General features: G+C 38.3%; 1 protein-coding gene across 1 annotated transcript in view; it reads right to left on the bottom strand.

The window, feature by feature from the left end:
* Positions 1 to 6,413: 6,413 nt before the first annotated feature.
* bbs9 (Bardet-Biedl syndrome 9) overlaps positions 6,414 to 12,901 on the bottom strand; it is a 189,670-nt gene continuing 183,182 nt past the window's right edge. The window contains exon 22 of the mRNA XM_055228220.1: positions 6,414 to 6,784. Coding sequence (XP_055084195.1) covers positions 6,456 to 6,784 — 329 coding nt within the window. The 3' untranslated portion in view covers positions 6,414 to 6,455. The remainder of the gene's footprint in view (positions 6,785 to 12,901) is intronic.

Below are 12,901 nucleotides of genomic sequence, written 5' to 3'. Positions count from 1 at the left end.
GAATTCTGGAGACTTACAAAAATAAGCCATTATTAGGAACACAACGTAACTTTGCTAGTGGAGGGTCTTATAGGAACTTATATAATTTATTACATATAAAACTTGTCAAACAGTTGGCACTATCAGGCCAAACTACAGGTCAGATCTGTGAAGAAGCAACTCCACGCTCAGCAAGAATGCATGCAGGACAGATACCTTAATGCCATACTACTCCATGGAATCTCCATATAGACCAGGGGTGTCAACCTTTAACACTCAAAGAGCCATTTGGTCCCGGTTTCCATGGAAAAAAACCACAGCGTCTGCAAATTGAGGCTGTGTCTTTATCATTCATCGTTTGTGCACACAGTTCACAAACTAGGAACTTACTTCAGTGATAAAGTGCAACATAAAACACACTGAAAAAAATGCAAATACAAATAAGGCCATGCACAAAGTTAAAAAGATATGCTTAAAAAATCAAATAAAATACTTAAAATAATCTGAGATGTGAGCTGTGTTTGTTTTGTTTCGGGGGTATACCGGCTTCCGCAAGTATGATGCTTATTTTGAACAAAAAATAATCAAATATTATTTTATTTTAATATTTCAAGATCACAACAATCTTCCAATTTAAACAATTTAAAACAAAGAACTAACCCAAATAAAATACACTTCAAATCTAATTTATTTTCCCAAGCCACATGGAGCCGCACTATAAGGATCAGGGGTTGCCGACCCCTGATGTAGACAAACAGGTGGTGAACTCCTCACCAGAAAAGTTACATAGCTTTAAGAATGATAAAATTGCAACTTTCCTGCATAAGTTTATTTCCGCAGTTACTTTGACTATAGTACTATTGTGGATGACTACTTTAAACATCATTAAGTAGTCACAATATTTCCAGACGTACAGAAGCTGTTGGTGTTTTTACTGACGGCGTGGAAAGTCATCTTTGCTGCAGGGAAAAACACAATCTGGAAAAGTCTTTAACATTTAGAATCAAACATTTGAAGGAAAAAAGCATGTGATTGTGGAGGAATACTTGGGAATAAACTGTGCGATGACATCCCAAAACTTGACACAATCCCTGTTTTTGATTCCCAGAAAGCTTAGAGCGACAGTTCCAGAGCAGAGGAGAGGAGAGATGAATGAATGAAGTGATGCAGCCAAAATGAAAAGGTATGGAGGGAAAGAAAGGAAAGACAGAGGTGATGAGAGGAAAGAGAGGGGAGGAGGTTAAGAGCGCAGTGCAATCAAAACACAGAGAAAGACTTTGGTTAAAGCCCAACTGTGGATCAATTTAACACATTTATTGCATTACTGGAGAAAAATACCTCAAAAACAATGCATCCTTAGTGTGAGCGGACTCGTCTCTCCACACACCTGACTCGTAACTTAGCTTGGACGCTGCTTCACCTGCTTCTCTTCATGGAAAAGTCACTGCGTTAGTTTCAGGTACTGTTCATTTTTACATAGTCATTAATTCAAACATTTGTGTCCATTTTTTTGATAATCCTCTTATTTGCGATAAAGAGGGAAATAAAGGTGAGATAGACATTGATTTCAGACATTGATTAAATACATTTTATAATAAAGTTTATCATGTAATGCTTTTACACAAATAAGGCATTTTATTTGTAAACATGGCTAAAATTGCACATATATGGGACATTTTAATCTCAAAATGTGATTGTTAGTAGACAAAATTATTATTTGAATGAACTAGATGTTACTGAAAATTGGTGTAAATTTCAAACTTCATTTCCTCAAGTTAAAACTTTAATAAATCAGGCATAGAATTCTATATGAGCAAATCCTTCTGTGCGATCTGTCAAACACTAAGTAGAAGAATGGAAAGTTTGGTGGTTCTTGAAGTGCCCATGGGAGAAATATGGATTGAGTGAAAGTTGATTAAATTAAATAGTTACTGGACATGTATCAGTGCAGGAAGTGACCCGGGACACGTGGGTCTGGCCCGGGAACGCCCTGAAGTTCTCTTGAAAGAGCCTGAGGAAGTGTCTGGTAGTGTTTGCAGATGAATGGATTATAATTGTAATTACCTCTAGATTATTATTGTAATTACTGCTTTTGTTTTGTTTTATAAAAATACTGCTTCTAAACTTTTAACTAGCTCATAATTTTATCTTACCGGATCACACTTAAGTTTAAACCATTCCAAAAGTTTAAAACATTTCAGGAAGGGGCTCATTGGTCTCATTTCTCTCACCTCAGATTAAGAGTTTAGTACTTTTCTTATTGATTCTGCAGAAATCCACAATCTTTTTCAGGCCCCTTGCCTCCTAAGCAGTCATATTTGTATTGATACAGACGGATTATGAGTCTCATCTGAACCAGACTCACATCTTCGTAAAGTATTGGAGAAGTGTGTATTCTGGATCCCAGGCAAAATTTCAAAGTAACAAAAAGTAAAATCAGTAATAATGACACAAAATAGATCATTTTCATGGAGTTTTTATTACTAAACTTCATATTCATAAATAAACGGGGTTGTAATTTACACTGAGTTCCCCTCTCAAAGCTATAAAAGCAGACTTGGAACAGTCTGAATAAGTCACTAATACAACAGTACAAAACCTACTTCTTCTACAGAGACACACTACGCTGCTTATGCCACAGGAACCTCTACATCAGTGTTTAAAGGCACACTGTGTCACTTTTCTGGTGGAGGGTATGCCGCCTGCTCGTTTCCATGGAGATGTTATAGCTTTGCCTGGAATGTTGCACAGTATGGCACTAAAAGTTATCTGTCTCCATGGAGACAAGTGGTAGACACCTCTCGGCCAAGATACAGGTCAGATCTGTGGAGCCGATGTCACTCACCCTAAGAATGCTTTGTGTTATTTAGCCATCAAAACTTTCCTAATTGAATAAAGTTTTATCTTTTACGGTTGAAGATCACAGGCAAAGCAATAACATCTGTACCAAAAAGTTACACAGTGTACCTTTAAATCCATTCAACATGTTTCAAAGTACAAACTACACACACACTGGCTGTATAGAGTAACATTGTGGTGTCGAGGACAGGATTGTCACTGGTGAAGCTGGCACAGTATCTATGGCTAAAATGTGTTGCCCTGGCAACACAGACATAAGAGTGTGTGTGTGTGTGTGTGTGTGTGTGGGGGGGGGGTGCGTGTGTGCGTGCATGTGTGCGTGTAAGACCTAAACAAGGTGACAGTGAGGATAAGAGGAAAAGCCTGTAACAAAACTAATAGGTGGGACGAGACACAATTCCCAAGATGAGACTTTGACATCATTTGTAATGAATAAATTGTGCAGTGTCCAGTCCAGTTTGTCCAGTTTGAGCTAACAATGTTGTATGTTTTAAATGTTTGTTTTATATTTTTATTGTCACAATACCACTGCGTTTTGGAAGTACAGCTTCTCAAGGAGGTGAAACTAACTAGCACTTACCCCTTTTTATCAATCCAAATGTAGATAAATAAATAAAGATCATAAAATAATGTTTCTCATGTGTGCACAATCTTGAGGCAATTTTGTATCGTGAGATCTTGTGGCACAAGATCTTGTCCCATCCCTACTCCTAAAACATTTCAAGTCAACGTGTCTTAAAAATCCAGACAGAGAAGTTCACACATGTTGAAAGACCGTCTGGTGTCTGCAAATCCAACATCATAAATGGACTGGATCCATAACTCCACAAATCATAATTCAAATATACAATTCTGTAGGTCAAAGCAGTTTGAACAATATTAAAAACATTGTAAAATTTCAAATTTGAAATAATAAAAATTTACATTTAGCCCACTGTATTTCAGACTGAAAACAGCTTCAGTTGACCTTACACAGATGGTGTGTACACTGTACAATGTTTCATATTCTTTATAGATTATTTCTATGTTTGTATTGCAAATGACAAAAATACATATATAAACATTGCAAAAGAAAAAATTAATTATGTCAACAAAAAAAAATAAAAAAATGTTTTGAGCAAAGACAATTCACTGCTCACCCAAACTGCTTCTTCAGTCCTCAGATTGCTGGTGGACACTGCCTTATATGAAGGGAGGAGCTAACTACACTGAAACTAACACATCTGTTGTTTACAGTTTGTTATTTGGCTCAGTCTATTGAGCTACCTTAAGTGTGAACTGTGCCTGAGTCGTATTTAGCATAATCATCCAGGCCCTTAATGGGTGCTGTCTCACCTATTAGTGGACTGGCCCTATTGTTTTCTTTGTTTTGGGTTCCTGTTCAAAGATGGATTGTCTTTCCTAACAAAAATTGCTTCTTTAACTAAAAAATTTAAGGTAAAACTTGAATGTAACAAATTAGATAATTTATAATTCACTCTGGGTAAATAAAAAATATTATTCCTGCAAATTGATAACAAAATAATTAATATTGCAATATATTTTGTTGTTTGTAACCACAAATGTATTTAAAGGCTCTGTACCTGATTTTTCCATGTAGTTGAGCACAATTTGTCTTGCCTCAGAACATTTATATTACATAAGCAGTTCTTGAGGTCAAAATAAATCTGCTGTGTGCTGTCTGCATCTAATTAAAAAGCATTTTATTATCAGGGAATCAGGAAGTACGTGTGAACATTATCTTAGCATGCTAGTTGTTGTTCTCTTGACCATAGCGACAAACTTTTCCATTCTTTTCTTATGATGCTGCACCAAACTGTTTCTGCCTTATACACAGAACATAAATTGGTTTGCTGCTTTCCTCTTTGGGCATCGGACAACAAAAATTTTAAATAAATTGTGCTTTACTTTGCAGTCTGAACTTCGCCTCGGTAGCAGGTGCAAAACCACAGGAAATTTGATCTGTCCAAAACACACTATTTTTGAAACTACGGGGAAAATATCCAAATAACAACTTTCTGTTTTGGTTCTGGCTGGCACTACGCACTGTACAACAACAACCAGAGTGTGCCCAGCGTCCTTGAGCCTACCCCAGGATCGGAGCCCTGGACGCGGGAGGCCGGTGTGGGTGTCTGGCCTTAATTTACCCGGAAGAATTTGGCTAAAGCGAGTTATTCTTAGAGGAGCTGAGAGGAGGAGAGCGGGACGATTAGCGGGGAGGATGGAGGAGGGAAGAGGCCAGTCAGCAGAAACTTGTGGGGGGGAGGAGGAGGGGCATCCAGGGGCCAGAGCGTGCGGTCCCAGCCTGGACTATTACCGGAGCTTGTGTCTGGGAGGAAGTGGTTTTGCTGCTATTGATATGAGGCCTGCAGTGTGGAGCTGTACAGTACATGTGGAGAGTGTATGAACATGTGTGCACTGAGGACAGCTCTAGGCCTGTCGCCATAATAATTATATCAGTATATTGTTCAAAACATGGATGGACTAATAGTTTTTGGGGTCAAAATTCATCATAGGTGGTTTTTCTTTGAATTAGTGGGGAAGCGGGTCAGTGGTTAGAGCCCTCGTCTGCGTACCTGAAGGTCGGAGGATCGATTCTCACTCGGAAACGAAGTTGTGTCGTCGTGTTCTTAAGCAAGACACTTCATCCACTTTGTCTGGTCTGACTGTGGTATGTGTGTGAGTGATTGGTGGTGGTTGGTTGGAGCCAATACATTTTTTTTTTTCATACTACCATTAGATTGTAGCTGTAGACGTTTGGAGTTGGGGGATCGCTCCAGTTGTAAAGTCGAAAAACCCCCAAAAACGAACAATAATGCCTCAAAGAAGTAATAAAAACTATGAAAGTGCTCAAATAAGTTAAAATATGGAACCAATGAAGCTAATTTAGTAACCTGAACTTTGTTGTTATAACCTTATCTTCTGAAATGCACAGGGTTCTGTTCATTTAGCAGTTCACATTTCCAGTATTCCTCATCCAGAAGACCAAGACTGAAGTTTTTAATTGAATTCTGAAATATCAAAGTTTATATTTGCCCAAAAAACCTGACTTGTTTGTAGTGATATTTGACAATCAACATCTTAACGTAATAACTTAGATTACGGGTTTTGGCCATTCGGAGATGTTAATAGGAGATGAGGAGCAACATTCGTTCAACATCTCATCTAGAACACAATCCAGCTTCTATAATTGTGTGTAGTCTATATCTGACTACCTGACATTATTAAAGGTGCACTATGTAACTTTTCTGGTGGAAGGTACATCACCTGCTTAGTGCTTTGCCAGGAATACTCCACAGCGTGTAATTAAATTCATATAATATCGTTATATTATATCAACCTGTAACTTGACCTACTGGCGTCATCAGCTTGAAGATAGATCAGTTTAATGCCATACTGTGAAATATTATAGGTAAAGTAATAACATCTTCAAGGAGACAAGCAGCTGGAGACTCCCCCCAGCCCCATGCCTCACCAAAAAAGTTACATAGCACATCTTTAACCAACTCAGAATGTCGTTTTTCTTACTGTAACCCTCTTTGCAGTCTGAGCCAATAAATATGATGAGTGTGTACTTGTAAGGACGCATATGCAGGATGCAGGTCGCACATTCCCTATCATACACCCTCGGCCTCTGCTTTCTTCTCCTTGACTTTGGTTGAGGAGGACTTCTTGGACACCTTCTTGTCTCCTGTCTCCTTGGCTGCCTCCTTGGTCGTCTCCTTGGTCGTCTCCTTGGCCGTCTCCTTGGTCGTTTCCTTTCCTTCCTTCTCTTTGTCCTTTTCTCTCTTCTCCTTGGTCGACGATGATTCCTTTTTCTCCTTCTTTGCCTCCTTCTTAGCCTCCTCCTTAGGTTCCTTCTTCTTGTCTTTAGCTGGCTCTTTCTTCTCTTTCTTCACCTCTTCGGCTGGGTTAGCGTCTTCCTTCTTCTCGTTGGGTTCTTTATCTGAAAGAGACAGAGGGCAGAAAGAGCGGGGATCAGTAGGGGAGCTCGGATGGTCTGCTTCGACAAGGTGATATCACGACACTTGGGATAAGGGCAAGAACAGCGAAGAGCCACTACTATAAGTGTCCTGTGAGCAGTGTGTTCAGATACAACTGGAGACACTGTAGATAGAAGAGTAAATGCAACACATAGTAAAAGAAAATATAAATCTGTCAACTGGAAAAACAGTTGTAGGAGTGAAGACATTTCGCTGCTCATCCAGTTCTGGTCAGATTACTGGTGAACACTGCCTTATATCTATCTCAACAGAGGAGGAACGTCTTCGCTCCTACTGCTTTTTGTCCAGTTGACAGATTTTATATTTTTCTTTTACGATGGATCATATCTGGACGACATGGATTACACACACTAAATGCAAGACAGTGCTGTCAATGAATATCCAAATGAAAATAATACTCTTGACTAGACTCTGGACAAATATTAATTCATTTGTTTCAAGATGTTTCCGATTTCTTTCCACACATACATTCTTATTTAAGCCAAACATTTGTTATTTACCAATGGGGCAAGAAAAGTGTCCCAGCTCTAATAAAGCTCTAATACACTTTATTACAGCAACAGGGACAATATCCATATATAAAAAATAAAACAAGAGGAGCTTTTTACATAATGGCATAGAAATAGAAAGTTAAAATCATACTTTGGAACATTCTCCATCGAGATAAGTATGTTTTATGCCACACTGTCGACGATTAAAACGAAAGGAACACCAACAGTTTTAATGGAAACAAGAAAGAGAATTACAGTGCAAAAAAACTACCAAAATGAAGAAAAAAAAAGCTTATATTTTTATGTAAGTATGTGGCTAAAAAGTTAGTAATGGGGATTTAATGAAACAAATTATATAATATTTTTTTTACAATCAAATTATATGAGGCATCTGAATCACAGGCCAGTCAGATGCTGTCGCTTTGGGTTCCATTTTGAAGTCAAATCCTTTCGGTAATATGACCATAGTTACTTTTGTTGATTGAAACATTTGATCAAAAAGTATCAAAACCACTTTGAGTCCCGCCACACCAGTTGAGAATCACTGATACAGGAAATGAAATTCAAATCAAATAAAAATGACCTATCAGGATAAATAGTCTGCATTCAAGTCTGTCTGAATTGGGCCAGAGAATACATAGCTACATATGGATGGGAATAAAACCAAACACAACTCTACAGATGTGTTTTGATGAGGGAACAACAATATCTTGCACAGCCCCAGAAGCACAGTTAAGCATTTGAACACAACCTAATTACATTTTGATTTTAGTAGCATTTTCGTACAGAAATGCCGTCAAAATCCAGCTTCGCCATCTGCGTGTGACAACAGAGCTCACCATTGCCGTTTAATTACATTTGGCTGTATACTTTAAGACTACAAATATACCTTGGACATGTCTAAACCAAAACATAAAAGGCAGAGGCATCGTCTACTACAATAGCAACACTGTGGACAATATTTGAAGAATTCCAGCTATTTACATTGTAGGAGAAAGTCTTATGTTAAACGATGTCGACGTAAGAGAGGAGCGCTGTTTTTTGTAATTTCAATGTTTATTCAAGCTTATAGTTGAAGGTGAAGTCATTTTGTGTGATTTTATGCGATTTGGCTAATTCCGTAAAATATGAAAACTCATTTCTCAATTTGACATTGCTAAACATACTCCAGATTGTGTTTTTGTAGACACGGGTCGGGAAATCACAGTCACTAATTCGACCGTCTTTGGATCAAATTACTGGTGTTTGTTGTTTAATCACTAAATGGGGTGCCTGGCAGAAGATAATATGTAATGTGTATCAGTCTAGATGTTTGCAAAGGCATACAAAAGCAGCGTCTGACTTGAAAATACGAGAAACTGGAAAAAAGTATCAACTGTACTATGTATTAGAACTACAAATACTTGGATCTTCTGAATGGTCAACCGTCCTCAAAATGGCAACAAATAACAGGAAGCAGGATTTTAAAGAACTCTTGTACTTGTGTCTGCTATATAGTTATAATTTATGACACCTGTGGATCACTATGACATTTAAAATCATGATATTGATTTAAAAGTTCCCTGATTTCTGGGTTGGAAAATTATGGGACCAAATGGAGAACAAAGTAAGAACAGAGCAGTGGGCGTATACTGGTGGAGGTGAAAATGAGGGTAGATCAGAGCAATGACGTCTTGAATACAGAACAAAGATTACTCAAACATGCATGAATCACTCTAAATCCAACTTCAAGAGGGTAAATGAGAAGGAAAAACAATTATAACATGATTACAAGCGCTAAAAAGTCGATTTTGCATAATAGATCAGCTTTATAAGATATTTTAAACTTATATATTTTAATTTGGCCTGATTACATACGCCGCTATAACAGTTTCTACAAATGATTCTTTTCCACACAGACACAGACAGCACCCCAAATATTTATGTTACTGCGAGGACAAAAATGAGGTCTTGCATTGTGTATTGCCTTGGGTGGATCTAAGCAATAGTGATGCCATTGTTTTTGCCGACAAGATATAAACAGAATGTCTCGTGAATGAGGATTACTGTCACAAACAGAGCTACGTTTAACAGTGAAGTAGAGTCCTCGTAATGATCAGGCATGACACAGGCACCTGTTACATGACAAAAGACCCCCCTCCCCCTCCTCTCTCCCTCTTGGCCCCTCCCCCTTCATATCATCCCTGTTGTGTGATGCTTTGATAACTCACTGTCTGCTTATGCTGAGACTCTCTCCTTATCTCTCTTATGTTTGTGTGTGAGCCGGCCCAGCGCTGTCTGCCCGCGGTGCATTCACTGACTCCACACACTTCTGTAATCAGCAGCCTCATCGTCTACGGCTTAAAGAGATTGTGAGCAGAACAACTGTTGTCGCCCGCTGTCACAGGATATGGACTGAATAAATAGTAAGAAAGTGAAATGCAATTTGCAGTTTAAATGCAATTGTAGATGTTGGAAATGGAGCAGTGACACAGTAGTGAGTGACACAATAACATCAGGATGACAGAAGCAGACGGTGTTTGTTAGACGAGGTCAGACTTAGTAAATATTATGTATTTGTTTCTAACAGATAAATTAGCAATAACTTTGAATAGACTATCAATATTATTTTGTTAACAAACAGCAATTGTATGTAATCTGTGACTGTAACATCAGATAGACAAGGCAAACTAATTGGCAATTTACTCACTATGGGTGTTCCACAGCATTGATGATTTTTAACAGAATCTCAAAATATTATATTTGAATGTGAACATTTTAGTTACACACATACAAATAAAAAAATACATTTAACATTTTATATAAGCAATACCTGACAATTTGTATATATCTTGTTTCATTATTAAATAAAGGAACTCCAAACATGTGCTCTCACTTTGATCCCTACCTTCAAACATGTACTTCACTTCAGTGAAAGTGCATGCATGTGTGTGGTCACATGTGTAGCTGCCAGGCCTATGTGTCAATGATGTTAGCATGTGTAAGCACTGGGCTAATCCTACAGCGACACGCTAATCCTGACGGACGCTAACTGTCTGCTCTGAGTGCCCTGCATTGCCCTCGAGACACAGGGAACAGCAGCTGAGTCTACACATAACACCAACACAAGGTTAGGACATGCACGCACGAAAGTCAAAGGATGAAGTGACAAAGCAGAACGAGAAATGGGCAAATGTCCATCAGACATCAGAACATCTGAAGCGCAAATGAAAAGTCTAATATCTCTGTGATTACTGGGCTTATTCATATGAAACAAAAACTGGCACCTTCTCTGCAAGCATAAAGAAACAAAAGTGAAATTCATTATTTCACATTAGCTTCAGAAAGTGACGTCAAGAGACGGCTGTATAGATGTGATTATTGTCAGTTGATAAAACGTACGACAAAGTTCAGCATCTGTGGATCAAAATGTTGGATATTTCTTTCAAAACCTATGACATACTTGACCCTCCCTTCAATGCGAGTGGAGCTGCGTAAATTAATTCTATGGCTTGTTTTGTCAGCATTTAATATGTTTTTGCTTTACAATGTTTTATGAATTTTGTCTTTAGTGGCTGTCTTTATTTAGCGGTTGTGTGTGTGTTTTTTTTTTGTTTGCATTTGTCATTTTGTAGTTTCATAATGATTTCGCACTGCCTTTAATTAGGTTATCCCGTCAAAACCACTTGACTCAGGGGTTAACAAAATTACTAATTATTTATGTCTCTGCTCTTCAATTACACAGCCCCACATTCAAATGAAACTCAATTACAGAAATACATAGAACAGATTTAGTAACACTGAATGGAACGTGTTCCTTTCTCCAAAACATTCCCTGGACATCAAGCTGACAGATCACAACAAAGACTTTACGTCCTTACTGCAGGGCCTGGCTGAACCTGGGTTGAACTCTAGTTGGTTCTAATAGAAATAACCCTTATACCTGGGATCAAAGTTGAACCTTAAGTGTCCATTTCAACGAGAACTCCCAATGGGGGACCGGTCACTGGAGGCATGGGTCAGTCTTCGCTCTAGGTGGGCGTGGAGGTCTTTAGGGTCAACTCCTGCTTGTTTTTAGAAGCAAAGTTTGACAACCAAGGTGAAGTGAGGTTTGATCAGCCCACCCCACGCCACCTATGCAAATGTACGGACATGAGCACGGTGGCAGAGAAGTTAGTTTCACAACAAGAAGGTCACAGGTTCGATTCTTAGACCATGTGAAACCTTTCTCTTTGGTTTTTGCATGTTCTCTCTGTGTATAGGTGAGTTTGGGAATCAAATGTTATTAGCAAAATCAGTCATCAAGTAGTCAAATTGTAGAAATTGTTAATATAATACAAAAATCGCCTACCCACCATACACACCCACAGCTTTATATCTACTATCTGATTTTACTTTTTAAATGGTGACACACCATAAAGTAACAGGCAGAAATAATGTCGCAGTTTTCAACCGGAAGTCAAAAGTTGCAATTTTAAATATCCAAAATGTAAAATGATGGTTCATGGGTCATTTAGCAGACAAAAGCAGAATATTACCGATGTGACGTTCAGAAACAAGTTGGCTCTTTTGAATGGTTCCTTAACATGAAAAAAGTTGGAAAAGAATCTCACATTTAAAAAAAAGCAATTTGCACGCATTTTTACACTGATTAATGCTGAACCAACACAAGAATCAGCCCAGAAGAAGAGTGGGCAACACGAAAGACACATATTTGGCATCATAATAATTGTTTTTAAATGATAATTACTGTAGTGTGTTTTATTTTGATTATGTATAATTTCAAAAGGATAAACACAGTGGATTTCTCTCTGTGCCTAGTTTCTTGTTAAAATTAGTTCATACATTGGCTTCTGTCATATAGACAAATATTAAAAGAGTCAGTCTTTTGAACAGCTCTTTGAAATGAATGGATCCCAAAAATTCAGATCCCACAAAGGAGCCAAAAGACCCATCAGTACAGAATATGTCCTCTTTACAATCTACATTTGTTTAACATTAGACTTAAATCTAGGATGTGTGTTTTTGTCACTGGCTGGTTTGATGGGATAAGTAAAATGGTTGAATAAATCTCGAACTTTGACATTTTTTTGTTATTATCAGTTTTGCCTCTCCATTTCGACCCAAACTCTAATGTCTGAAAGTGAATAATCCAGGAAGTAAAACCAGAGTACCACATTACATTAAAAACACACATTTAGCACTATGAACATTTCCATTCTCGTCTCCCATAGGTGCTGCGGTCCTTTCTGAGTTAGCTTTCCAGACTGGTGCAGGAAATAGAAGCGAGTGTGAGAGTGCAGGAGTCTCAGGGGAGCAGTAGCACAGATTGATAAACATTGATGTTGTAAGACAAGATGGCCGCTTCCCTTGGCTACGGAAAGTCGGAGGGGTCAGGTCACATCTTGTCAGTGGACTACTACAACAAACTAATAGACTGGAGAGCTGTAGACTAAACAGAGGAGAACGCAGTGACGTTAAGCCCAGTTCGCATGGGACCGCAGCTACCTGGCAACGTCTCAGAGCTAACACAAGAACGTACAATTTGATGGAGGGAACATGGAAGTGTCGACATTAGGGCTGCAAGAT

This window comes from Periophthalmus magnuspinnatus, chromosome 16, assembly GCF_009829125.3.
Source record: "Periophthalmus magnuspinnatus isolate fPerMag1 chromosome 16, fPerMag1.2.pri, whole genome shotgun sequence".
Classification (NCBI taxonomy): Eukaryota; Metazoa; Chordata; class Actinopteri; order Gobiiformes; family Gobiidae; genus Periophthalmus; species Periophthalmus magnuspinnatus.
The sequence above is the reverse complement of the archived record's forward strand: the minus strand, read 5'-3'. Positions and strand labels throughout refer to the sequence as shown.